Source organism: Apodemus sylvaticus, chromosome 10 (assembly GCF_947179515.1).
Source record: "Apodemus sylvaticus chromosome 10, mApoSyl1.1, whole genome shotgun sequence".
In the NCBI taxonomy this organism is placed as follows: Eukaryota; Metazoa; Chordata; class Mammalia; order Rodentia; family Muridae; genus Apodemus; species Apodemus sylvaticus.
In genome coordinates, this window is record NC_067481.1 from 46,756,037 (window position 1) to 46,783,719 (window position 27,683).

At 49.1% G+C, this 27,683-nt stretch overlaps 2 protein-coding genes across 2 annotated transcripts in view; both read right to left on the reverse strand.

Annotated features, from left to right (window-relative positions):
* Slc6a4 (solute carrier family 6 member 4) overlaps window positions 1-12,989 on the reverse strand; it is a 31,417-nt gene extending 18,428 nt beyond the window's left edge. The window contains exons 1-2 of the mRNA XM_052196462.1: window positions 12,898-12,989; window positions 681-1,124 (exon numbers count right to left, since the gene is read on the reverse strand). Coding sequence (XP_052052422.1) covers window positions 681-1,047 — 367 coding nt within the window. The 5' untranslated portion in view covers window positions 1,048-1,124; window positions 12,898-12,989. The remainder of the gene's footprint in view (window positions 1-680; window positions 1,125-12,897) is intronic.
* A 10,888-nt stretch (window positions 12,990-23,877) lies between these two features.
* Window positions 23,878-27,683, reverse strand: part of Blmh (bleomycin hydrolase) — a 40,101-nt gene continuing 36,295 nt past the window's right edge. The window contains exon 12 of the mRNA XM_052195737.1: window positions 23,878-24,766. Coding sequence (XP_052051697.1) covers window positions 24,615-24,766 — 152 coding nt within the window. The 3' untranslated portion in view covers window positions 23,878-24,614. The remainder of the gene's footprint in view (window positions 24,767-27,683) is intronic.

The following is a 27,683-nucleotide window of genomic DNA, read 5'->3' on the forward strand; positions in this document are numbered from 1 at the left end:
GCTGCTCTGTTCTCTCCCAGGCTCCCCAAATCACACATACAATCAACAAGGTAACTACTCTAACACAGCCTTAGGGTTGCTAGGATGGACATGTACAACACAAGAGATGTAAACATATCGCACACTTTGGGGTTGGCAATAATGTTACACTGAGCCTGGGCTTAGCTTTGATCTCATCAAGTCTGATAACTTAAGACTTTGAACCCAGACCTGTGCCATACTCTGACCTCACATAGGTTCAAAGGCCTAGCAGGGTCTGGAGCCTTAGAGCCACCTCCCAACATTTCCTCCCACAGGCCTGACAACTCCAGATTCTTCTGCCAGCAAGAGGGGAGAACTCCAGCACAGTGTGGCAAGCAGTCTCTTGCTTCTGGCTCATGAACAGAAGCTTGAATACACACACAGCAAGAGGCCCTTCAACAAAGGAAGCACAAACAATACTAATTAACCTAAGGACATGTGTGTAAAGATCTACAATCTTTACAACTTGCAAGCCTCGCACAGGCTACCTTAGGCTTTTTGCTGACTGGAAATTTGGCAAGCAAGACAGTTTAGGTTTCCAGCTTAGGCTCACATGAGTTACACCGGACAGTGAAGATTATGACATGTCTTGTAGCCTCCCACCCGGGTCTACAGCCCACCCCTGGGTCCCAGGCTCTGAGGGGGCCAGCGGCACTAACCTCCACCATTCTGGTAGCATATGTAGGGGAAACGCCAGATGTTGCCCAGGTCCACGGCATAGCCGATGACGGACAGGAGGAAATCCATCTTCTTGCCCCAGGTCTCCCGTTCCCCTTGGCGAATCTCAGCCACCAGGGTGGTGGTGGCAGCTGGCACAGAGTGCGGGGCCTCGTCTCCAGCGCTTGTGCTGGGAACTGCAGAGTACCCATTGGATATTTGGCCAGGTTCTGCCCTGTCCGTTGGAGTGGGGATACCCTTCTGTAGAACGCCATTTTCTTGACAGTCCTCTTTGTCTTTACACTCTGACAACACTTTCTGAGAATTCAAGGGTGTGGTCTCCATGCTGCTGGTGACACGGACGCCCATCTGCCAAGGGCCCAGACTAGCTCTTGGTTCTTGGTTTTGAATCTCCTCTCAGTGTTATGGGGACAAGACTGAGAGCTCTGTTGAAAAAGCATACAGAGGAGAGAGAGAGAGAGAGGGAGTGAGAGGGGGGGGAGGAGAGATGAGAGATTTGTTTGTTTGTGGCATTAATCATTCCTGTTTTTATTTTTTATTTTGTTTTAAGATGAGCTCTCCATCTGTAGCCCAGGTTGGCCTTGAATTTTCAGTAGGCCTCCTCTCTCAGTTTACTGGGTACTGGGATTACAGGCATAAAACCATCCCAACAGCGCCATCAGAGAGCTTAAATGACCTTAGGTGACAGGATTACAAATGCTCTAATCTGTAAGCCAGCACATTTGCTCAGAGTCAATAAAATCAACTAAACTTTTCAACAAATGGAGGGGCCAAACCACCACCAAGTAATCTGAAAAGGAAACAGAACAAAAATAGCAAATCACCAAGACTGCACAGGGCTTTACTTAAGGGCCGGCACCTGCATCATCTAGAGGGTGATGATGCCCCTGTAGTTTATCAGTAACCCAGAGGAATGCCAGGAGAGGCTCCCTGCAGAGCCAGCGAGTTCTGGATACCGTGCCCGCAACCGGCAGCACTGCCCTGCCTTCAGCCTGCCAGCCGGAAGAGACAGTCCCTTCATCCCTTAAAGGGAGCAGCAGCTGTCTAAAGAGGAAGAAAGAGGCAGACGGCACCTCTGGAAGTACCTGAAGCCCTGAATCTGGGTCCTTTCTCACCTGTCCAGGCTGGCTCCAGGAAGAGTCCAGCTGCCTGCAGCTGTGTCCAGCAACCACCCCCTCACCTCCCCACCTCTGGGATCTACCTGTCAGTCTTCCCATGGAGCCTCTGCAGGTCTCAGGGGCCATGTCTGTCACCGCTCTTCACCATTCGTACTTCTGGGACTAAGCCACTTATCACTGCAGCCATGAGCACACCCGTGTGTGAGCACACCCGTGTGTGAGCACACCCGTGTGTGAGCACACCCGTGCGCTCACCCAGGGGGTCAGGGAAGAGTGGGCAGGCCACCGAGCCCGGGCGTGCCTGGTGACCCTGTTCTCATATGTCCCTGTGGAAGGCTATACTTTCATTTCACTGCCATGATGGGGTGTAGGGAAGGAACTAGGCTCTCTCCTGGACTGAGGATGAGATATCTACACATGGAGTAGAAATCTGAGCCCTTTTGGACTTTAAACCTCCTGCCTGCTATAAACTTAGAAGCAGCCAAGACCTTCCAGGTCTCTTTCTTTCAAGCTCTTAACAGTTTAGGAGCACACTACGCCTCTGCTTTGAGATGCCGTGCCTTCTTAGAAATGGACTCTCAGCACTGCTCACAATGGCAGAGATCCCATGCCAACCTCAAAGGCCCACTGAGGCACCAGAGTCAGTGCTCGGCTCTTACCTGCTGGGGTTTTCAGGATTTTACTCTTTCCTTTTCTCTTTCTGTTTGTTTTTCTTTGACGAGAGATCAAAAGGCTCAGGCTGACCTCGAACTTACCAAGGCAAGCCCCGAACTTTTCTGGCCTTTCTGCTCTACCTCTGATTGCTAGAATCACGTGCAGGCACCACCAGGCCTGTTTTATGCCACACTGGGGATTGAACCCAGGATTCTGTCCACACTGGGCAAGTACTCGACCAACTGAGCTACATCATAACTTTCTGTACAGCTCCATAACTCACTGTACAGATAGATGTGAAGACAAAATCATCACAGGGGGTGGGGAGCTAGGTATGTATCTAAGTAACAGAGCATTTGCTTAGCATGCAGAATTTTATACACATACATACACACTGAAGAAACCTGAACATACTGTGGATATAAATATTGTCAAAGATTAGATACAAACACCAGGTGGTGAGAGTAGTTACAGTTTTGTGCCCAATGGGTGTTTTGTTTTTTTTTCTTTTTTAAAAGCAAAGTAGAAAATTTTAGGTTGTTGCTTTTTTTTTTTTTGTTTTGTTTTGTTTTGTTTTGTTTTTTTGAGGCAGGGTTTTTCTCTGTGTAGATCTAACTCACTCTATAAACCAGGTTGTCCTTGAACTCAGGGATCACCTGCTTCTGCCTCCCTGAGTACAGGGATTAAAAATACATGTGCCACCATCATCTCACTAAAAGTTTAGGTTTTAAAAGGATTGATTGTTGCCAAAAATATTTGAAGCAACAAGGGATAATTTGGTTACATGTAGATAGGGTAAACATGCATATACGTATGTGTGTGTATGTATGACCATGTCTTTGAGTCTACCTTGCCTGGCTCTTTGGCTCCCATCCTACCTCAAACTCAAAGGTGCAAACGCCACTAGGAAGACCAGGGCTTCTGACCCATCGGTGCAGACAGGACCTCGTCCTGCTCTCCCGTGCCAGTGCCAGTGTCTGACCGCCACCAACTCTGCTTTGTCACCTCCTCAACTACATTTAGTGAAGATCTTTTTCTTTGTGATGCTAGAGACCAAACCATGTCTTTACACATGCTACATACATGCTTTACCACTGTGCTGAAGCCCCAGCCCTAGCAAACTTCAAACATAACCACATATTTCTTCATCTGCCCTAAGTATCTACTCATCAGGTCTTTGATGCATGTGTGTGTACGTGTATGTGTGTGTGTGTGTGTGTGAGAGAGAGAGAGAGAGAGAGAGAGAGAGAGAGAGGAAAAAGAGAGAGGAGAGAATGCTGAGATTATCAATATAATTAAAGACAAAGCTATGCTGAACTTAAACTTGGTTTTCCACTCTAAACACAGAAGAACCCTGAAGACCAAACAGTGGATGTAGAAACCATGACCAGGCGTGAGGATGGCATGGAGTTGACAGCAGCTGCTCACACTTGGCCCCTTAGTCTTTTGCCTTGCCTAGAGCAACTGCTCTGGATCACCAACCCCAGGACCATCCTCTCACATTTAAATCTCGGGGTGAAGGACAGACAAGCTTGAGGACAGACCCCGGGAAGGGGAGGAGGCAGCCACAGCTTCAAGAGCCAATGTGTTCTAGGTTCCCTTTGTCTGTTTCCCTTGGACATCCTGAAGCAAGGATGGAGATGTGTGGGTCCGTGCTCTCAGGGGCAATGTGTATTTCCCAGAATACCTTGGGTTCAGCCCCAAAGACACGGTCTTTATTTCTTGGCAGCTATAATGAGCAGCTCCTGGAAGGACAATATCCTGGTCTCTATTTTTATCTCAGCCATCAGAAAGCTCCAGTTTCCTGAAATATCTGCCCAGAGCTTTCTAACTTGATAAAAATAAAATAAAATAAACCTGTTCTGAGTGTCCCTCAGGCAAGAGGAGACGGCAGGTTGCTTCTCCCCTGGGGTCCGTCTCTCTCTCTCTCTCTCTCTCTCTCTCTCTCTCTCTCTCTCTCAGCTTTACTTTGTAGGGCTCTGTTACACCCCTACTTTTGATCACAGCACCTGGGATACAAAGTTACAGCCCCTTGAAACTACAAAACAAGCTCCCTTCAATTCATCCCCCTGTCTTTCCCAGCTAGAGGAAAACTTCCTGTTACCAGCCTGGGTCCAGAAGGTACCCCGCCCGCCCGGGGTTCCTTCCTGGCTGGGGCTCAGGCTACTGCTGTTGGCACCCCGACTCTCTTCCTGCCTTACTGATTGTCCAGAGCCCGCTCTGGCTTTCCCAACACCTGCCTCCCATTACAATGGTTGAGAGCACGCTGGTTCAGGGTGAAGAAGTACAAGTCGTTAAGAAGGTTGGTTTCTAAGAATTCTCTCCTGAAAGCATTTCTAAAAGATATTTTTATCCCTCGGGGTAGGAAGACAGGCAAAGGAGGTCAGTATGACAGCGATAGCGCAGACCTCCTCCTGGCAAGCTCTGAATTCATCCACGGACAGAAAATGCCCCAGAAGCTGCCCTCAGCACATAAGCACTGCTATCCCAGGCTGAGCAGGTAGCAGGTTGTGTGTGGTACCCCAGCACCCAACTGTGCTGTGAGGCTATAGTCTGCCGCCACCCAACACCCTCCCCACACCTTCCACTCCCACCACAGGGGCAGTGGACTGACTAGCTGATGGTTCACTTTCTGCTCAAACTGTCCAGCTAATTCTTCCAGTATTTCCCTAGTTAGTTACTGGGCTGAGGTGATGCCCAGAGCCTTGAGGCTCTGTTCTCTCCCCAGAACTGAAAGAAGATGGGGAGGAGGAGGGCAGGAGGGAGAGAGAAAACCTGTTTCTATTTAAACTTCTGGTCAAATCTCCGTTTTTCTTTGTCACAAACTGTCTCTGTAGCCAGGGGAACCAGTGTCTGAACAAACAAGTAATTATAACATTAGTCATAAAGTACCCAGCCCTCTGGTAATGGCCGGGGCTCTCATGTTTACCAGCCATCAGCACATTCTGAGCAAAAATATTCTGGGAGTTTTACACTTTGACTTTACCTGTCAAGATCAAAGCAAATTCACTTCTCAGGATGCGCCAGTTCCATTTTCAAAACCAAAACAAACCTCCAGCATGAATTATGGGCGGAACACTGAGGTAGTGTTAATTACAGGTCATCAAAGCCAACTGGCAATTTGCTCTCTCCGTGCAGGAGGAGGGAGTTTCCGAGGCACCCATCAAGGTTGGCAGAACTGCGGAGCTCTGGGGGGCAATACACATGGGACCTACTCCAGAGAGGCAGGAGCTCTGCCCAGCAGTACCATCCTGTCACACGGCCAAATGTAGAACCAGGCTGGGAAGTTGGCACGTGTGGGAGAAGCCCAGGAGCGTGGGCTTCCTGCCCACTAGCCACGCACAGGGCATGCGGACATCCCTCAGTCTGACTCCAAAGTAGCGAAGGAGTTTGTGCCGTAGGAGTTTGGAGCTGCTTTGACTCCTCCTCCACTGCACGGTGTAAAGTGCTGGCTTGCATTTGTCCGTTGAGGGGCTGTGGGATGTGCTAAGGTGTGGTAGCATCATAGATGGAGGCCATGAGGACTCCAGCCTCCCCCACAAGTAAAATAAAGAGATGTTTGTTTGGTATAAACGAACTGTAGTTTAGATGTGGTCTCTGTGGCCTCAGCCATCCCCTTATGCAAAGTGCTGGTCTGAGACAACGGAATGAGTTGCTCAGGGTGGCTTGGGACAGTTACTATGCATGAGAAAAAGACTCTGTCCAGGCAAGAGAAAGGGGGCATTCCAACTTCTCCACACAGTGTATATTCTAGAGGATGAGACATCAGGACTGATCCAGACACGCCCAAGGACAGCCAAAATGATAATGGCCTTACTATTTTATATTTTAAAAAGGGAGATGGGTTTGGCACAAAGAGGTGAGAACAGTTTCCTTCAGTGGACAGAAGAAGCCACACCCAGACAGCCTCCGTCTCTGGTCACTGAACAGTTCCGTGACCCAAGGTGTTCCTTTATCTGCCGCTGCTACACAGACAATCCAGATCCACCACTTATTGGCTGAGTGACTTTGACCAGGCTCTTTAACATCTCTGACCCTCTTATTTTCTCCAGTTTAGAAACAGATTAAAATTAAGATCCCATGACCAATGCTGGACTTAGCACTAACAGCACCCCAGCAACAGTGGATGATGGTAGATGTTTCTGAGCCTCCAACACATGCGAGACTCGTTCTGCTTCCTACTTCACATTCTAGGTAGGAAAACTAAGACCAACGGGACTTTCAACCTGGTGGACTGACGCCTTACAGGCTTTGGACTTCTTAGTCAAGACACATGGTCTGATCATCTTGGAACTTGTAAGCAGAGATCTGTGTTGGAAGGCACATTAACACGCCTCCCCTACCCCCAATTATTCTAGGCTGAGCCCTGGAACATGCCTGCATATCTTTACACTATAACATTGGAGACGTGGCTAGAGATGTTCTGCCTTCTCTGTGAAGCTTCCTCTTTGCATCCTAGCCCAAGATAAGCCCCGAATAATCGCTCGCTTGTCACGCACATCCTTGATGGCACGTGCTTGCTTCAGGCCCTCCTGGAAGCAGGGCTGAGACCTCATGGCTCTGCTCCAGCACTTGCTTACTGGAGCGAGACTTATCCAGTTCTTCACATGGAGGGCCTACCTCAGGTTCCTGGGCGTGACTGCAGTTCCTTGCTGTCCTGCAGCCCACTGGAGCCCAGAGGAGACAATCATTTCTTCCCCCAAGGTAACACGCAGGCCCAGGGTGCCACCCTAAGGACCAAGTCCTTCTTACCCCCTCCCACCCCCACCTCCTATAGGAGAGGCCCACTGTGCATCCCTAGGTCATTACAGGGACATTACAGGGACAGTTCCAAGTTTCTAACAGATGAGGGTGGAAAAGCGGGGACTGCAGCTGAGGCTGGAGGCTGACTTTGAGACAAGCACAGACAGGTGTGTCCTCTACCGCCTGGCTCGGAATGTTCACTTGCCAGTTGGCTGTTTGGAACTGGGAGTGTATTTCCTACACACAGAAGTAAACGTTCTCGAAACAACCCTGTAAAACACAGCAGGCAGCTGCTAGAAACCACCAGAAATCATCTGCTCATTCAGCCCTCTTTCTGGTTCTCAAAGGAAACTAAAACAAACCAGTCAAGGCAGCTGACCCCCGTGCAGCCTGGCGAAGTATCTTCTAGTGCCTTCCAGGCCCTTGAAGGGCTTTGTCAAGTTGCCAGTTGGAATTCTTTATTTCATTGAAGTTCGAACCAGCTGTGATAGCTCACACCTGTAATCCCAACACCTCAGGGCTAGCCTGGGCTAGGGTGAGACCTAGCTTAAGAGAACAAGAGGGGGGAAGGATTCACTCCACGACAGAAAACTTTTAGCAGAAGACAAAATTATCTTACTTTGTTGCTGCTGCCTATTTAAATGTGGACAAAGACAAAGAAAAGCCAGTGGGGTCTGAGGGGCGGGAACCAGGTTTGTTTTACAGTGTTGGGGATGGACCAAGGCCTTGCACATGCCAACCAACTGCTCTATCACCGAGCTGCACCCTGTCCAGAAATCCAGATAAGGCAGGATGTCCCCTCTGCAGCTCTGCCTTTCCTCTCTCCGAGCATATTAAAGACACTGGTGTGTGACACAGATGTGAGGAAATGCATGACAAGCAAGGGGAGGGAGACAGGAGAAGTGCTCAGGGGGTGACATGCTTACTGCACAAGCCTGGGATCCCCAGCACACAGAAAAGTGGGGCGAGGCGACAGAGTCTCTGAAACGCCAGCTCCGAGATGGTGGTAGGATGGTGGATACAGGAAAACCTCAGGGACCCCCTGGCCAGTCAATCTGAGAGTTTTAGGTTCAGTGAGAGACTATCTGAAAACATAAAGTGATTGTGGAAGACACCAGCAAGCCACATGTGTCCACACAAACAAGTGCACCCCATACACTCACATACACACACTCACGCGCACACACACTTGGGCACAGGGCAGAGAAAGAGCAAAGAGAGACAAGACAGAACAAGACAGCCCTCTCCTCAAGTAGCTTACAAGCCAAAAGCTAACTCCACCCACTAAAGGAGGGATCTCTGAGGCAGCAAGGGCAAGAGGACACCAGGCATGCTGGGTGGGGGGCAGGCGGGCCACTGCTCTGAGACTGTGACACTGCAGGAGGTGCTTGCTCAGGGGGATTGCCTTTGTTCTCCGGGAAAACACCCTGAAATATTCAGGGGTGAGACATTTGGACTTCTACAGACTCTCAAAGGGTTAGCCAAAAGTATTATGTTCTATTACATAACTTGGACTTTATTGTAATTTATTATAGTTTATTACATATTTACTATAATTATTGTATTATCGCTTTATTATAACCAACATTCTATCTGTTATATGTGTGATTAAAGCAAGCAAACCCCTCACCAGGTGAGGAAGGCACATACTTGGCAAAAGAGAATGGTTTTCGGCCTTTTTGGTTTTGGTTTAAGAGAGGGTCTTATTATGGAACCCCAGGCCAGCCTTAAACTCTCAATCCCCTGGCCTCTGCTTCTCTAGTCCTAGGATTGCAGATGTAAGTCACCAAACCTTACTTTCATTTGAAATCTGGGAGAAGAAACCTTAATTCCAGCCCCTCACCCAGGCTTGGGGACAGCTCAGCACAGCTCACCCACCCTCAGATCTTCCCTCCTCTTCCTCTTCCTCCTCAGTTCAGCTCTGCTCCTCAGAAACAAGGAATATGGTCAGTGAGACATTTACCTAGGGGACAAGGTCTAGACCTGGCTAGGTCCTGAGAGCCATGACATGGGTGGCTTTTCCTCTGTGGCCATTCTGGCCCCTCCACTCCCTTATTTTAGGCCCCTTCCTAACAGGGTATGCGTAAGGGTGAGGTGGGAAGTAGTCAGGTGAATGACTCAGTTTACTCTTTTTATTCCATGAGTCCGAAACAAAGGAAACAAACCGTCTTGGCTTTTCCCCCTTGAACGTGTCCCAGAAGGCCACACAGAATCGTGACATGATAGTCCCATCCTCTGTCCTCCTGGCAACTGGCCTGGACTGAGAGTCTCTCAGAGCACTCAGCTGTTTCCTTAACTAGCCCCAAAGCCCCTTCAGGCCATCCCCTGACCTATGCAGCCCCTCTCACCTCTGTCCTCATTACTGCAAATGCTGTCATGAAAAACCAGGCCTCTGGACCTCAGGATACCTTCTTCAGTGCCTGGGAAACTCAGACATAGCCTCCACGAATCGTGAGCCCAGGGTGCTTCTCTGGCTTTGCAGAATCACAGAATTCCTCCAGTTGTGGAGTTTAGCAACTTCTGACCTCATACCTAGTATGGCCCTTAAGTCCAGCAGGGTTGGGTGGGAGCTTGGGAGCTGCTACCGGCTTCTATGGGAAGCCAAGCAGAGAGGGCCATGAGAACGCAGCATTCGGATGCCTCAGCTCTACTCATTTTGTCTCCGTTAGACTGGGACAAAACACTTGCTGGTTTGTGTTGTTAACAGTCCATAAGCAAGTATCTAACTTCCCAGTCAGGAGAGGACAGCACTCACTCACTCACTCACTCACTCACTCACTCACTCACTCAACTCACTCACACCAGGCTTGAGGAGGCGTCCAGCAGAGCTGTAACTCACACATTGGCACTTTCTGAATGTGGACCAAAGTCACTGCCAAGAGGTCAGCCTGGAAATAAGGTGGCTGTGTGGGCCCACGGTGAGTCTCATGCCCGCCCCCAGTGATGTGCTGCCCTCTGTGCTCTGGGACCATCAGGGATGCCAGGTTTCTTTTTAAAAATTAATTTGATCTATTTTCTCCCTGGGTCTCTCCTAGGACGATTCTTTTTTTAAATGATGCTGTTTTGTCTAAGGAAGCATTTTCCTTGGAATTGACCCCTGGAAGACAAGCTTCAGCTGTACCACTTCCTCAGGTAGAAAGAAGCTGGTGTTTTGTCAAATGTGGTTTCCTACCGGTGCCTGCTTGGCCCAAAAAACCTCAGAGGGAGAAGCCAACCTGGAGACTAGCAGAAAAATCAGTAAGTGTGTGCACCAGGGGCACTAGCAGGGATCACTCAGGAAGTCCAGAACTCTGCTCACTAGCTATGCTTGCTTTGGGAATGAACTTATAGGAATCTGAGTGCGCAGAGCCCCGCCCTTGGCTGGAACACAAAGAGATCCCAGGAGGACTCCATCTTACATCCTACGCTCCTGGCCTGCAGGTATTTTGCCCCATGATTATATTTTGTGTTTTGCTTTGTTTTGTTTCAAAGAGGGCAGTTAGAACCTCAGTCACAGGAGCTTGAACATTGTGTTTCCAAGGTCCCTCTATTTCCTCTTACTCAAAGCCTTGGTTCATGAGCCCCAAAGGACCTCCAGTGTTACTGAAAACAACTAAAACCCCATTTGCCTTGCCAACTTGAAATGACTGCACAATGTTCCATCTGGCTGTTGGCATTTTAAGAGTTAAGTCATAACCATATCCTGTTAAAGCAGTAATCCAAAGTAAAACTCAGCTTCATCAGACTGCCGTGTGTCCAAATGATACTACTCAACAAGTACGATCAATTTTCACAGATACAATGGTAGGCATACAAACACAATTAGAATATAATTGAAAAAGGAAGTGAAGATGACTGTGAACTGGCTTTATTTCCAGAATTACCTGTGTGTCCCTTGGGTGTGTGGGTACCCAGAGTGTTTTGTAAGCCTGCCACAGAGCCCAACCCGTATCCCTGACCCCTGCTGCTCATTCAGCACCGCACTCCACAGTCACCACCCATTGGGGAAGTTCTTCCACATCTGCTCCCACTGCCTCCCCAAGTTTCATCAAAATGCTCATAGGATTCTAAAATTCCTCCAAAAGATCTTGGATTCCATTAAGGTGTTAACATATCCCCTTCTTCACCCTGGGGATATATATTTGTTATATGTTATATATCTATGAAATGTTTTTTTCTTTAACTGGAAACTGAAACAGACTTGAGTACCCAGGCTGGGAATTCCCATTCTGAAATGTGGCCAACAGAGTATAGTGAATCCCAGGTTTATTGGGGAGGAGTTTCAATTTGCTCTTGTTCAGGCTTGGTCAGAAAAGCTCCGTCCTGTCGTATCCAACTAACAAGCTGCTTAGGGTGGCTGGTTTGGTTTTGCTTTGGAAGCAGATCTTGTGTAAGCAAAGCTAGCCTTGAATTAGCTAAGAAACTGACAATGACCTTGAACTCCTGAACGCTACAAATATGCCTCATCACACTGGGCAGAGTCAGTCAGTTTTTCTCTCTTTTTACCATGCAAAGTCCCTACAATGCTCCAACCTAGGATATTTCAGAGATTAAGAGCCAGGCTAGGTATGCAAACCCCCTTCCTTTCACGTAGCTTAGTGGTAGGATGCCTGCTCAGGGTGCAAAAGACCCTGGGTTCAAGCCTCACAACGGCCCAAAATAAGATTGCCTGCGCTGCAGAAGAACTTGCCCATCAGCCTTTTCAGGAGCAGTCGCTCTAGTTGGGGACCAGGGTGGGAGACATCCTCAGTCCCACACAAGCGAAGGGCCACAGTCAGACGCCCTCCACAGCCACCCGCCAGCCTCCAATTCTGTCTCGGCTCTCCATTAACTTTTAAACAACCCCCAGTGTTGCTTTCTTAGACATGTTTCCCATGTAACTGAAAACACATTAAATATTTGATCTCTCCCCTTACTACGATGAGAGCTAGCAGGTCCATAAATAATCCATTGACCTGGTTCATTTTTCTGGACAAAAAATTGATCATAAAAATACATTCACACAGGCGTTTGTGTTGTCTGCCCCTTAGAAAGTCTACCCTTCAAATTCTTGAGCACTCTCAACTGAAAAGAATAATTCAATATGCAACACACACACACACACACACACACACACACACACACGCACGCGCAAAAAGGAAATCTTCGGGGCCACCAGCCTTTTAGAAACAATTTAAATACACACACACACACACACACACACACACACACACACACACAAACGACTCCAGCAACTGTTGATAACACACTTCAGTAGTGTAGCACAGTCCACTGGCACTTCCATAAATTCTGAATGGCCTGTGAGCTGAGTCTGCACGCGCTCCCCAGCGAGACCATCCCAGCGTACAGAGAGGCTTGACCCTCTTAAGTGTCTCTCAATAGGTTTCTCTGGTTATTAGGGCATTTGTGTCTACCAGCGTCTTTGCATAAAGCCACCAACCAGCCCTTGTCCCCAAAGTAAAGCCCAAGCATAAACCACGCAACTTTTTGCCAAAAAAGCGAGGCTGTGCTAGGCCAGCGCTGGGTCTCTAGGGTTTCCATCGGGTCCCTCGAAAGGATCCTGCGCAGCGCAGACAAAGGCACCCTAAATCCGGGCAATCGAGCGCGGGGACCGAGGGCTTCTAAAAAGAAGCGTGGGTTAGAGGCAAAAAAGAAAAGAAAAAAAGAGGAAAAAAAGAATAAGAAGAAAGGGAAAGCGACCCACCTGCGGGCGGCGCGGCGGCGGGTCCCGGGCTGCGGAGGCTACGCGACCCTCGCGCCCTCGAGGCACCGGCGCGGCCGCTGGAGTGGCGCCGCCCGCCGCGCTATTTGTACTCGCGGCCCCTCACATGGTCTGATCTCTAGATAGCGGCCGCCAAAGAGCTCCGCAAGAATTTTTGCGTCACTTTGAGACCGAAGAACTTTGTTTCTCCGCGCAGCTCAGCTCTAGCTGGAGGGGGGAGGGGCGGGGTCTACGCTCCCGGACTGGTGGGAGGGGGACAGAGCCCCCCACTCATCCACTCATGCACTCATCCACGCTCACACATTCCTGCAGACACACACACACACACACACACACACACACACACAGCAGCCAGGGCGCAGGGCCCGGCCGGGCAGGACCAAGGATCTGACTCTTCTGCTTTTGGAAGCCACTAGTGTGGCTTCAGGATGCTGAACAAAACGAGGTTCACTTCTTCCCTTACCAAATCTGCCCCCAAATTATGTTAAGGTCCTGCTCCAGGTCACTTCCTAAAAGCATTGTTTCTTGACCACAGCCAGGCACCACCCGATGGCAGTTGCGGACCATCTTTCCAAGGACCCCTGACATTGTTCTGGGTTCTCTAGGTGGGATGTGAGCTCAGCCCGGGGACCTCCCCATCCCGGGAGGCGCCCGCAGCTGCCTACGATAAGTACCCCCGGGAGGATCCGAGAGCGCTGCGGCTTTGCTACTTAGCCACAGATGGAAACATTTTGCAGAGAACGTCGGTGTTGGTCCGCGGACCCGCCTGTGCCTGTGGGGTTGGGCACTGAACAAATTCAGCCTTTGAAGCTGCTCAGTATTTGAACAGGAGCACACTGTTTGCAAGTCTATATAGATTGTTTCATTCACGCACGCACTCGCGCGCGCGACTTAAAAATGCATGTAATGTTATCACTTTCTTTGTTCACCAATATTATGGGAACTTTTTTTTTAAGAGCAGATGTGTTACTTATTTTGGACTGTGTCTGAGGCAGAGAAGTCAGGACCTGAGCTGGTCAGTCTGTCTCTCCTCATCCGGCTAGGGGAGTGAGGGGAAGCTAGGAAAGAGGTAGTAATGGCGAGTCTGTCTGTGGCTTCGAGAAAGCCCGGGCCCCTTTGTTCCAGAGGGGCTCGAGCCCAGACGTGAGAAGCCGCCACTAGGCTGAGCTGGCACCAGGAAGGGAGGATGGTTCAAGGTCCGCAGGTGTGGGCGGCTCCCGGCCGCAGGGATCACCAGTACGAGGCTTTGGTGCCACCTAGGCTCCAGGGCCGGGGACTGCAGGGGGAGCCGACAGGCTGGAGAGAGCCGACCTTAGGCAGGCCCGGCCATTCCATGACACGGACAACCCCAGGGTCCCGGGCCCTTACTGGGCTCCTCCCTTTCAATGACCACAAGTGTCTGTCTGCTGTAACTCCTGTGCAGACACAAGGCTGCCCAAGAACAAGGTGGTTCTGAGGAGGGGTTCAGGCAGCCAGAGGAGCAGGGGCCACTCGACCATCAGCTCAGGCTCCTCTCTCTACTCTGCCCGTCCCCAGGTGAATTCACTCAGTCTTCACCTGCTCACCGCTGACCTCCCCAGGCCCTGCTCCTCCTCCCCGGTTGCCTCCCTTTCTTAGTGCTGCCATACTGTGCGCGCTGGGTGTTGGTGGCATTCCTCTGAACAGGATGTGATAGATACAGGCTCAAACCCCCTGCGTGTGGGTTGGACGAGACTCTTAACCATAGAGTCCTAGGCCTTGTCCTGGAGAATGATAGCAGCGGTCAGGTCAGGGGCAGGCTGTGGGGGGATGGAGAGGCCCTCAGCAGACGCTTCCTTTCAGCTGGGACTAACTCCAGGAGGGCTCATCTTTTAACCCTGACTGAGAGCCATTAAAAAGGTAACAGCTGCCCAGACCGTGCCCAGACCTCATTCCCCACAGCCCCCTGGCCAGCGTGCACACTTTAGCCTCTCTCCAGGTGTTTTCTTTCCTCTTGTCCTGGAGGCAACTCTGCAGGAGCAACTGAGCCCGGTCTGTCCTGTGGCGCCTTCAGCGGGCCTGGTCCCTCTGCCTGCAGAGCTCCCTTTGGCTATGCTGCCCTGCCTCCTACACATCCTGCCTTCCTCCTGGCTTCTGACACTTGGTGGGGACTCAGGGAGGAAATGCAAGTCAGACACCCACAAAGGCGTTGCACTGGGTTAGGGAACACTATAGAAATGGCAGAAGGGCTGAGGAAACTCTGCTGGAGTGGAGGGCTGCCAGGCATTACTGTCTGAGCTCACTAGCTCCATCCCAGAGACACGGAAGCGCAGCGGCTCCCCACAGCCAGCCTCTACAGCAACAGACACACACATGCCACTGCCACCATCACCAAGAAGATTAGCTGGATTCCCAGAACCCAGTGACGGCCAGGACAAAGCCTTGTGAATGCCAGCCGCTCTCTCCGGAAGCTCTCGGTGCCATCTGTCTGGGTTCTGTTTACACGGGGACAGAAGAGGAAGCTCTCCCTTCCTTGTGGGCTTCTTCTCAGGCCCAGGAAATGGCTACCACACCCCTCCCCCTCAGGGAATCTCTTGCTTCTAAAGTTCTCCACAGTAGGCCACCGGAGGCTGACCTAGCTAATCAAGATGGAGCCAAAAGAAGGGATGCCAGAGAAGGCTTGGTTAATGTTAGTGGGATGACCGTGCTAGAGGGGGGGGGAGGGCTGGGCACAGCTCTGGAAAGGGCAGGAAACAGGAAATTACACGTGGACTTAGTCCCGGTCACATTTTACTGGTTTCTTCTCAACCATTCCTCGTGAGCCCGAGGCCTTTGAGAAGCAGCCCCCTCCGAATGCCGCATCTCCCTGACTCCCCCGCCCTGCCCCCATTGCCTCAGCAGTCTGCCCTCTCACTGGAGTGCCCATCTTCTTAATTCCTCTCAGAGCTTCCCGTGGGAGTGGTCCTGACCCTGCAGCCCATGAGGCTGCACCCGGCCCTCACAGGCGCACTCCTGGAGATAAAGACAGGCCTCCACAGAGCATCTGCCAGGCACCTGAACGATGTGCTCCTACCACCGGGCCTCATGAGCAACTTGGAGATGATGAAGTGAAATACTTGTTGCTTTAGTGATGTGAGTGGCACTTGCTGTTCATACTTAATGGCTGGGAGCAGCTGATGTGGAAACTAGCAAGGGCGTTTGTATTTTTGGTTGTGAGCCTAGCCTTTAAGGGCTGAGCCATCTCTCCACCCGTCAAGGAGTCAGGGGGATGTGACTTTCAGGTTTTCAAGGAACATCTCCCTGTGTAGTCCAGTCTGAACTTGGCTTTGAAAACTTAGTGCCAGGCTGAGGCAGCCTCCCTAGTGCTGGGATTAGACGCGCATCAGGCTCTGAACAACTTTTGTTTTGTTTTGTTGTGTCTGTCTTTCTTTCTTTCTTTTGTTCTTTCTTTCTTTCCTTCCTTCCTTCTTTTCTTTCTTTCTCTTTCTTTCTTTCTTTCTTTCTTTCTTTCTTTCTTTCTTTCTTTCTTTCTTTCTTTCTTTCTTTCTTTCTTCCTTCCTTCCTTCCTTCCTTCCTTCCTTCCTTCCTTCCTTCCTTTCTTCCTTCCTTCCTTTCTTTCTCTCTATAGACCTGAGTCTAGGTGAACTCTAGATCCTCATGCTTGGACAGCAAGTACTTTGCTGACTGAGGCATCTCTCCATCTCCTGGGCCAAGGTTCTTTGTTTTATACACAGCCTACCAGCTCCCCTCCCCCACTATAAGCACCCTTAGGGTGACACTCTGGGGCAGCTGGTTTCCTATTCTACCTTGCTGGAGAAGCCAGAAGCACAGAGTTCCAGGAAGGCCCTAACGCTACGTGTATAGATGTACACAGCACTTCCGTTTCTATACACCTCTGCCCCACAAAGCTCCGCGCTCTCTCTCTTACTGCTCTCCCTTACTGCATCTTAGCACCTGTTGTGATGGCAGGACGGGGATACCTAGTGTACAGGACGTCAGGAGTTACGGGGCAGCTGCTTGGAAGTTTGATGTGGTAATCAAAATAAGCCTTTAGGGGTGGAAAGGAAACCATGACCTCTCAACAGGCAGCCTAGGGGGAGGTGTATGCCTTTAAACTCAAGGAGCCTGAGGTGAGTGAGACTGTACGTAGTCTGTGTCCTACGAGGCATGGGAAGATGAAAAATGGGGAGGGAGTCCCATACAGTGGTGGTTAACACTTAAACCAGTCTGACGTGGGAGCACCCCAAGATCTACTGATAAGTGGGGGGATGGCTGCACACTCACTTAGAGCTAGGCTTCTGTAGAAATGCAGAAGAATCAGGACAGAATGGAGCCTTGGGAAGAAAGCACTGGAAGTGGAAAGAACTCACTCACTGTTTATGGTACGTCTTTTTGTTCATTTTGGTTTTTCTGAGACAGGGTTTCTCTGTGTAGCCCTGGCTGTCCATCCTGGAACCCACTCTAGACCGGGCTGGCCTCGAACCCAGAGAGATCCATCTGCCTCTGCCTCCCAAGTGCTGGGATTAAAAGTGTGAGCCACTACCACTACCACCTGGTTTACATCTGTCTATTTTCTAAAGATTTATTTATTTATGTACACACACACACACACACACACACACAGAGAGAGAGAGAGAGAGAGATAGAGATAGATGTGTTCAGGTGAATGAGTACGCGGCCTATTAGATTCCGGATGGAATTGCAGGCGGTTGCGAGCCACCTGATGTAGATGCTGGGAACCTCACATGTAGAAGAGCTCTTAGTGCTCCTAACTGCAGAGCCGTCTCTCTAGCCCACTGTGTACATTCCATACTTATAAGTAAGTCTGCAATAGGGACCGGAGAAATGGCTCAGAGGACCCAGGGGTCCCTAGCATCCACGTGGCAGCTCACAACTATCTGTAACTCCAGTTCTAGGGGATCCAATATCCTCCTGGCCTCTATAGGCACCAGGCACATGTGAGGTGCATACACATACATGCAAGCAATACACTCATACACATGAAATAAAAATAAATATTTTTTAAAAGAATTTGCAGTAATGCTTTTTATAATTTTTTTTCCTAGAAAAGCAGGTTTTAGATCGGCTAAGCAAGCCTTCTACCAGCGTACCATGGCCCTGCCCCTCATACCAGCATTCTCTATTTTAAATAATACATAAATCAATAAAAATGAGGAAAGAAAGATATTCTAAGGGCCCAAGCTAATCTTGTAAAGCTGGCAAGCCAGGAGAACTCCTGGATCCCCTTGACACCATGGACAGTGGACAATGACTTCTCCCCAGCAGTGTCTGTGTGTGACAGAGAGGAGGCCGTGAGCCTAGAGGGCAAGGCCAGTGCTCTGCTCTGGGTTCAGGATCGCAGAAGTGAGTGAGCAGAAGCCATTTCCCTGCGTCTCCCTTCCCTTTCCCTCTCCTGTGTGAGCTCTCTTGGGCTCTTCTCTCTCTGCCCCCACTTGAGTGATAACAAGGCTTTTGCATCTGAGTTCCCCACAGGCCCTTCTTGGTAAGCTGGTTACCTTCCTCCCTGAGGTCTGAGGTCTCTGTGGTCAGAAGTGGGGTTACTGTTCCTCTGCAGCTTCAGGCTGCCACGGTCCCCAGCCTCACATATAGTCACCTTCCTACTTAACAGCTCATTCCTACCTCAGTGACAGACTCAGCTGGGGATCAGGGCCTTGCCTTCACTCCCCAGGGAGCCTTACTGCCACACCAGGCTGGTGAAGCTTGGGAGAAAGGGTCTAAGGAGAGCTGCCATTTGTTCGGTATCTTCTAGATACATGCAGTGTTCTGTCCTCTTCCTACATACAGGTTAAATGCTGAACTGCTAAAAACAACAACAACATCAACAACAACACAGTGTTTCTTATGTTCCAGCAGAGCTTCCATACTTAATGAAATTTAAGATAACTTTTTAGTACGGGTAATGTGGAAACCAAGGCTCAGAGACTATCAGTGGCTTCTCCAGGCTTGCGCCACCTCCAGGCTGAATCGCCAGGCCGGCTTGTCTGTCTTCCTTCTGCTAGTCCTTTGGGCTTGGGCTAACTAGAAATAGGAAAGGTTCAAGCCAGAAGAGAGCTGAGCAGGCCTTGCTCGGTTCTCTGCCTCTTCCCCCACGTATGTGGTCCGGGGCTCCTAAAAATGAACATGGAGTCACCGGGGCTTTGCTCCACCAGCTGTTTACAGGGAAGCAGGCTTCAGATCTCTGCATAAGCTTTTCTCTGATGACTGCCTTCAGATTGTGGGGCACAGTCAATCAGTCTCTGCTATTTACTTGGAGCCAGGCATTGAGAATACAGGGGGGTAGGAGGGAGACAGTTCCTTCCCTCGGGAAGCTGGACAATAAAAACACCTAAATGTCCAAGAGAAGAGGGACAGGAGGGAAACTGGCTCCTTAGATGAGGTGATCTGATGGCCTTTGACATTATCTATGGCCTGAAGGCTGAGAAGCCAGTCATACAAAGACCCCCACAGGAGAGCATTAGGACGACAGTGGAGCGGGCAGGCAGAACTGAAGAGCAAGAGTTTGAGAGATAAGCTGGAGTCAGGCAGTAACAGTGTTGGGTGTGAAGAGGTGAGCTGGGTATGGCTGTCCCTGCCCAGGTCTGGTGAGCCAGAAGGATCTCTAGGTGAGACTCAAGAGATCGCAGGTTTCTGCACACGACACTGTATCTGAAACCCAGAGCCCTGCACATGCTAGGGAGTCACATCAGCCCAGGGAAGTCACCACAGTCCTTCTGTTTCTGCTGTCCCAGCCTTCGACAGATGCTCTTGTAAAGCAACTGTCATGAGGCAGCTGGAAAGAAAAGACCAGCATTCACCACGCTGCTCGCTTCCAGATGTGCTTCTGCATAGGGGTCCCTCCAGGGGTAGGCGAGAGGGTGCGCAAAGGAGGGCATCATCTACAGCTCCCTCAGGCTGGCATGAGCCGAATGCCCACTCCCTCCCCTCCCCCTTTCCCTCTGCAGGAAATGTGGAAAAGACTGAGTCTGAAAGAGAACACAGAAAACTCCGGCCAGTTTATTCCTAGTTTCAATACCTCTGTCCCACAAACCCCAGAGACTAAGAGGAATCTCCATGAAAAGCATGGAAGTTATGAACATGTCCTAAATGTAAGAGGGAACCGCTTTCAAAACAAAATCCACCAATGACTAACTGCAGTCATGGTGAGTGAGCCGGGCGCTCGCCTCCCAGAGGAGGCACTTGAGGAGAGTGCCCTGTACCCACAGATGTCACAACCACATGGGAAGTCTTGTCCCATTATCAGGCCTTGGTTTCTGACAGTCAGCATGACTCACAGGAGAATTCAGCGCTGGGGGCCTTCCAGAGTCACCAACTTGGCCATCCGGTGATACAGTGGGGCAAACCCTCCCCTTCCGTTCCGGGCACCCAAAGACAAGGCTGCTGTCCTTTGCTTCTTCCTTCTAGATCTTGTTGTTGTTTTGTTTTTGAAGACAGGGTCTCACTATGCAGACTCACTATGTACACCAGACTGGCCTTTAACTGGGAGATCCGATGGCCTCCTCTTCAAGAGTGCTGACACAGGATTACAGGATCTCAACTCTAGCCAGAGGAACGCTGAACTCTCTGAAATCCTCTTGCTACAAGACTCCCAAGTGCTGGGAATACAGGTGTGCACCTACCTCTACACGGGTCATCTGGATCCTGGTTTTGTTGGGAAAAAAAGATTTTTATTGTTTATTTAAGGATATTTTATATCCATGTTTGTGGGTGAGATTTACATGGATGGCTTTTGTTCTTTTATTATCAGTTATATTGGATTAAAAAAATATTTAAGCCATAAGGCATGACATGTCTTACCATGTCATGTGCACGTGTATGCATGTGCATGTGCATGTAGAGGACAGAGGTCCACGGCAGATGTCTGCCTGTCACTCTCCAAGGTAATTTTTTTTTTTTTTTTGTTCTTTTTTGTTGTTGCTGTTGTTGTTTTTTGTTTTTTTGAACAGGGTTTTTCTGTGTAGCTCTGGCTGTCCTGGAACTCACTCTGTAGACCAGGCTGGCCTCAAACTCAGAAATCCACCTGCCTCTGCCTCCTAAGTGCTGGGATTAAAGGCATGCACCACTACTGCCCAGCTCCATGGTAATTTTTGAGTGTCACTGAGCTGTTTCTGCTGGACTGGCTGGCCAGTAGCCCTCAGAAAACCGACCTATCTCCTGTAGCACAAACTGGCCTCAAACTTGCTAGACAGCCTCAAAGGACCTCAACCATGAATTCCTGATCCTGCTGCCTCTACCTTCTCCCAAGATTTCAGGGGTATAGGCATGAGCTACCACAGCTATTCAGGTATCCTTTTAACATTATATATATATATATATATACACACACATACATACATACATGCATCTGGTGAGTCTTATATAACATTTGTTAATGTTTTATAATATTGTTATTTCTTCCTTTAGGTGTATTCCCTCTGGTCCCTTTTGATATGTATTTGTATAATTAATCTAATTATAATTCAGGTTCAATATCCTGTGTAATCTCTTCCTGGGCCCATGAGTTAATTTCTAAACCCAAGACACAATTAGACTGGTCTAATTTTGGTTTCTCACCTAAGTGCTGTGTGGTTGGAGTGTGGGCCACAAAAGCAACCCTGTGACATTTGAGATTGACTCTACTAGGAAATGGTTAAATTTTAAGAAAGTCCTACATGTGCTCAACACGCATGTGCAGCTGTGAGCAGCTGGGGCCTCAGATGACCCTGGGAGGGAAGCACACACACTGAATCCTGTATCTTTCATACTCACCAACTCTCTGCTGTTTGATCTCTTGGTTAAACTCCTATTATGAAGTGGATTGCTTGTTTTTTTTCATATAGGTTTCAGTTTTTCGTGAATTTTGAGGTGTGTTAATTAGGAGCACAGTAACTTAAGGTCCTGATATTTTCCTGGAGATTTGAGTAAAGTCATGCAGAGGGGCTGCCTCTATTGACATTTTCGCTTCAGCACCTTTTCAGGGCTGCTGTGCTACCCAGCTCCAGGGGGGCAGTCAAACTGCAGCCTGCATGAGTGACACATCCTGGAGCTGGACTGAAGGTTTATTCCAAACGGCCTGCCTCGTTTTATTGCTTGTAGCTTCACTGACTTATTTTGGTTAGTATACTACTTGCTAAAGAACTTCTGAGAAAGGACCTCCTATATCCCAGGCTAGATTGGAACTGGCTATGTAGCTGAGGATGTCCTTGAAGTCTGGGTTCTCCTGCCTCCACATCCCAAGTGCTTCAATTATAGGTGTGCATTTCTATATCTGGCAATGCATTTTTATATTGCGTTTTATACCCAACATACAGCTCACTTTCCTCCAAAAAATGTAATTAAATATTCCTTAAAGGACTGTTTAATCCACTCATACAAGCTATAACTTACTGGCGCAGTCAGAAGAACTTCTCTTTCTGTTGTTTTTGAAACCGGTCTCACTGGGTAGTCCTGGCTGCTCTGGAAATCGATTTATAGACCAGTCCTTGAACTCACAGAGATCCTCCTGCCTCTACCTCCCAGGTGCTGAGACTGAAGTCACAAGCCACCACCATAGTGGGTCATGTACTTTATCTTACTTTGATATCTGGCTTGTGTGGTGTGTGCAGGGCTGCTGTGTGACAGGCACAGGTAAACAGACACGCACGCGCCCTTTTGACTTTCGGTTGGTTCTCTCCTTCCACCTTGAGCCCTGGGGACTGAACTCAGGTGTCAGACTTGCTTAGCAGGCACCTTTCTCGGCTGTGCCATCTCACGAGCCTCCTCCTATCCTCTGTGGACGGTTTTGTGTTTTCTTACTGTTTATCCTTGTCTGGGAACTCTTTTACGTTTACTTCCTAGGAGTTCAGAATGTTTCAGCATAGGTGTTAATGCATTACTGTCTAAAGTTAGCACATTTATCTTCTACCCTAATGGTAAGACTTTCAATACTCAATTCCAATGTCCCCCCAGCTGCTTTTGGGGTTGTTTGTTTGTGGGGTTTGTTTGTTGTTTTGAGACAGTGTTTTCCTATGTAGCTGGCCTAGAACTAGCTATGTAAAAAAGGCTGGTCTCAAACCCACAGAGACCTACCTCCCTGGCTCTCAAACCCACAGAGACTCCCCCACCCCGGGGTCCTCTGAGCTTGATGTAACCTCCATATTAAATCACTTCCTTATTGGGGGGGACTCAATTTTCTTTTTCTTTTATCTAAAAACGCCCTTTATCTTCTTGAAAGGCGGTTTTATTGAGTATGGGGATTCTAGCTTTTTTTTTTCTTACCATCTTTTTTTGTTGTTGTTTTGTTTGAAACTGGCTCTTGCTCTCAGTCTGGGCTGGGCTGGAACTTACCATGTGTCCTAGGCTGGCCTTGAACTCATGGCAATCCTTCTGACTTAGCCACCGAACTCCACCTCTCACAGCACCTCAGCCCATTTTGCTAAATGCAGTTACAAATGAGAAGTTAGCTATGGGCGCCTTGGCTTCAGTTTGAAGGTTCCACATGTGCAGAGATTATCATCACCCTGGAACAAGATGACTTGAATACTGTGAACATGAACAGGCTGGCTAAGTTAACCTTGGGAAGAGCCACGACAAACAACATCTCCTGCTAGGGCTGAGAAGAATTCTGGGGAGCCAGAAAAGTCTGGGCACAGACACTGGTATAAATGCTAAACAGGAGCTCTGCTCAGTGTCCAACAAAGCAGAGATGCAGTCTGTCCACTCCTGTTCCTTAGCGCCTTCTATGGCGAGACCAGAGTCCCCATCTGGAGACACTGGGTCTGGGTGAAACGAAGCCGTGCTGGACAGCAGGGGCAGGGCCCTCAGCGTGGGAATGTGGAGGGCCTCTGTAGAAGCCATGAGAGTGGTGAGGGTGGGCGGGCTCAGGCTGGGATCACGTCCCGCAGCAGTTGAAGGAAGAAAACCCTAGGCTCTGCTCGTTTTTTTCTTCCCTTTGAAGAGTCTCAGCCACGCCCACGTGTGGCTGAATAACCACTTCTTAGAGTTTACAGATCAAATGCACTGGCTTACTCTCATTTAGCAAAGTATTTTATTCAAAAGCTTCTCAGCACCATCAAGGTTATCGGAAAGAACGAGCATCAGGTTTTCTCCCCACCCAACCCCCAACGCAGAGACAGACAGTAAAGCATTCAATGGGGTGCCCCTTGTGATTACAGCTGAGCCCCTGACAAGGTTTTCTCTAACCCTGTTTAACCTGGCCCAAGTGAGCCCCACAGTTCAGGACAGGAAGAGAAGGAATCATGTCAGACCCGATCAACCTTCCCTTCTCCAGCTATTAGAGTCACATGAAACAACTCTGTTGAATTCAGCGACTACCAGGTAGGAAGGACAGTGACCTGTGAGGCAGCATGCAGCACTGAGAGTTCGAATCCTAGCTAACCCTCCCCTAATCTACTCTAGGAACAAGGAGCCCAGGACTGTTTGTTCTCTGTACACCTCAGCTGTTCCTCTTACTGTCTGACTACAAACACAAAGACCGTGGACAACAACATCCAATTAAAATGCTAAGAGATCCTGAGCTGTCAGAGATGAGGAGAGCAACAGGATGCCCCGATCCTTCCCCTTTATTTTTTCCTTTATGAATAGTTTGTTTCAGCATAAAGCATTTTTCTCAAAGAGGTTCCTGGAGGAGACTGGAAACCCAAGAGTCTGACTGTATCCTGTGGGAACAGCCACCCATGTAATTTTGGTTTCAGTCCCTGGATCTGTCCTTGGGAGGAGGAGAGGGCTGGAGGCAGTCCACTCACTCATTCAGCCAAAGCCCCCATGGGGTCCCATGCCGGCAGGACAATGGGCTCCTGCTCTAACACAGCCAGCACCTCTTCTGGGACGTGCTTCTTGTCCACCACCACCTCGTAGACATACTCAGAGAACCACTCATCGGTCATGCACAGGTAACCTGGAAAGGAGAGAAGAAACACTCCTGAGTTCAGAGGGTAAGCAGAAAAGAGAACTTCCTGCTACTATAAAAAGGCCTCCTACAGAAACAACAGGTTTTCCAGCATTGCCCACTAATCTCATTTGAGTTCCAGTTTTACTAGCAATCTGTGAAGCATACAGGATAAACACTGTTGTGTTTTCACCAACTATGAAAAGGGGGTTCAGAGTAACTGAAGTGCCTGGCTTCAGGGAGGACCTAGAGCCATGCAGGCCCTGTGCTGGCCCACTTTCAGCTGCCTCTGATGCTGGGTGCTGACTTGTACACCAGCAGGTCAGTGGAAAGGTCCGGTTCATCTTCACTCTGGGAGGACTCGTCTCTAGGGCAGTGCAGCAAACACAGCAGCCCCAGCCTCATCTCACCCACACCCCTGGCTGTACTGGTTGCTCCTACTCTCACGCACTCTGATAGCAACCAGCTAAGTTGCTAAGGGCATGTCACATGGCCAGCAACCTGCCAGTCATTTGCAGGTGACACTGGGTGATCACACAGTCCTTGCTTTTCTGAAAGGGAATGTGTAATGCCAGAACACTGAGATAGCAAGTAGGGCACATTCCCCAGTCGGTACCCAGATTAGCAACCTGGCTCTTCCTACTGGAGAGATGAACCTGACTCCATAAGGCCCGCACAAGTTCTTTAGGACCAGACCTTCAACAATTAATGGAGGCAAAGACTCACTCCGCTTGAAGATAAAGAAAAACAAAGTGCAAATGAGAGACTAATAGAGTGTGAGTTAAAAACAAAGCATTGTTATTAAACTAGGAAAGGAATGCAGAGCACAAGCATTTGTAAGCACGCACCTAACCAGGAGCACTAGGTGCACATCAGAGGACTTGCAGGAAGAGCATTCACTACCCACAAGATGCAGCTGGTACCCCGTTAGACACCTCAGCTGCCTTCCTCTATTTATGTAAACCTAGTGGGATTAATTCCCACACAGGACCAAGAGTAAGGGAGAAGACATAGATGTTCCTTCCAAGAAATTACTCTAAAGCCAGGTGTGGCAGCACTCTTATAACAGCAGCATTTGGGAGTTGAAGGCAAGAGGATCAAGAACTCAAAGCCATCTTTGCTACATGGGGCATTCAAGGCCAGCCTGGGCTACATGAGACCCCTGACTCAAAAAGCAAGGCAAACAATATACAGAGACACAAAGACAAATGTACAAATGCATGCACATAACCCCTCCTACAAAACTAAAAAAAAAGAAAGAAAGAAAGAAAAAGAAAGAAACATTCCCTCCAAAAGGTTCTCTAGTTAAGCAGTTTCCAAACCTCTTTGGCTTTAAAAGCTGTTTATATACTCTTAAAAATAATTAGAGAAAGCTACAAGGATAGCCCAGTTGTTCTTGGAAAGGACCTAGGTTCTATTCCCAGCACCAACATGATAACACAACCATCCATAACTCTGGTTGCAAAGGATCCAGTGCCTTCTTCTGACCCCTAAGGACACCAGGTACACACTCAGTACACATCCATTCTTGTAGCAAAAACCCTCATACACGCATAATTAAATAATTAAATCTAAAAAATAATTAAAAGGCCCTAAGTTCACTTGTGTGGGTTATATCTATATATTGATTGTTATTTGTTACATTAAAAATTAACTTTTAAACATCTCTATGGGCTCAATAGATAAAAGTGCTTGCTGTGCCCAAGGATTTGAGTTCAGATCCCCAGCACCCACATAAAAAGCTGAGCAGGATGGCAGGCTCCTAACACCGTGACCTTGAGGGTATGGAGAGAGGGGGATCCCAGGGTCTTGCTAGCCAGCCACAGTAAGTTTCCAGTTCAGAGAGAAAAGTTAAGGATGTAGGTGATAGCAGAGGACTTCAACTGTTGACACTCGATCACATGTGCACACCAGCAAGATCACACTCATGAGAAAATGCTCTAAGGAAGACAGTGCTGAGCACTTGTCTACTGGGCAGTGGACTCTGGGTTCCAGTCCCCAGCGTCACATAGGCATGTGCACACACAGTGCTCTCGGGGTGCTGAACCAAGGCTTGTCAAGGGATGCTCACCTGGTGAGTACCCTCTTGACTCAAGGCTGCTTCTCCCAGTGGCAGGTAAGGAGAGAGCACAGAGCAGTTCCTGCCTTGTATTGCTTCTGATCTGTCCTGACCCCACCCCTTGGCCTCCAGCTCTGCTATGCCAATAACTCAGGCCCTTATTACCTGCATCAGTGCTAGTCAATCCCATTCCCGCTATATCTTAAGTATCACTCCTGAGAAACTCAGCATTTGACTTGTCAAAGAGAGAAAGACTGTCTAATGCTTGGATTCCTAACATGTAAGAGGCTGAGGCAGGAGAATTGCTGCAGGTTCCTAGGCTACAAAATTAGACCATCTCAAAGTTCCCTTACACTATCTGAGACATCAGCCATCCTCCTCAGCATAGTGCAGGCTGAGCATGACCTAGCCAGCTCTGGGCGGTTGGCAAGGCAGGTAAAGGATGGAGGCAGACTCTGTAATAAAGTTCGTGTCCTTCTAACAATGCTATCGCCATACAATCAAATGAGTCTTCAAAGACAGCCCAGAGAAAACGCACACAAAGTACATCTGCACTATCTTGTTCCAGAAGGAGATCACATTAAGTCCTCACAAATTAAATCCCCTATCACCTGCAGCCCACCCTTCCCATGTCCCCTCCAGGAGGACCTGCCTTGATTAGCCTCTTTCTGCAGGATATGAGCTCTTCAGGGCCCCTCAGTGTGAAAGCTGCCAAGTAATTGCACCCTGGGCAGATAACAGACGTGCCAGCTTCAACTGTTGACACTGCATGTCTCGGAGTTTTACAGAGATTAGGATCAGTAAGGCTGAAGCCCAAGGGTGCTGTGGGGGCAGCAGACTGCGGGGGTGCAGCTCTGAACCGAAGGC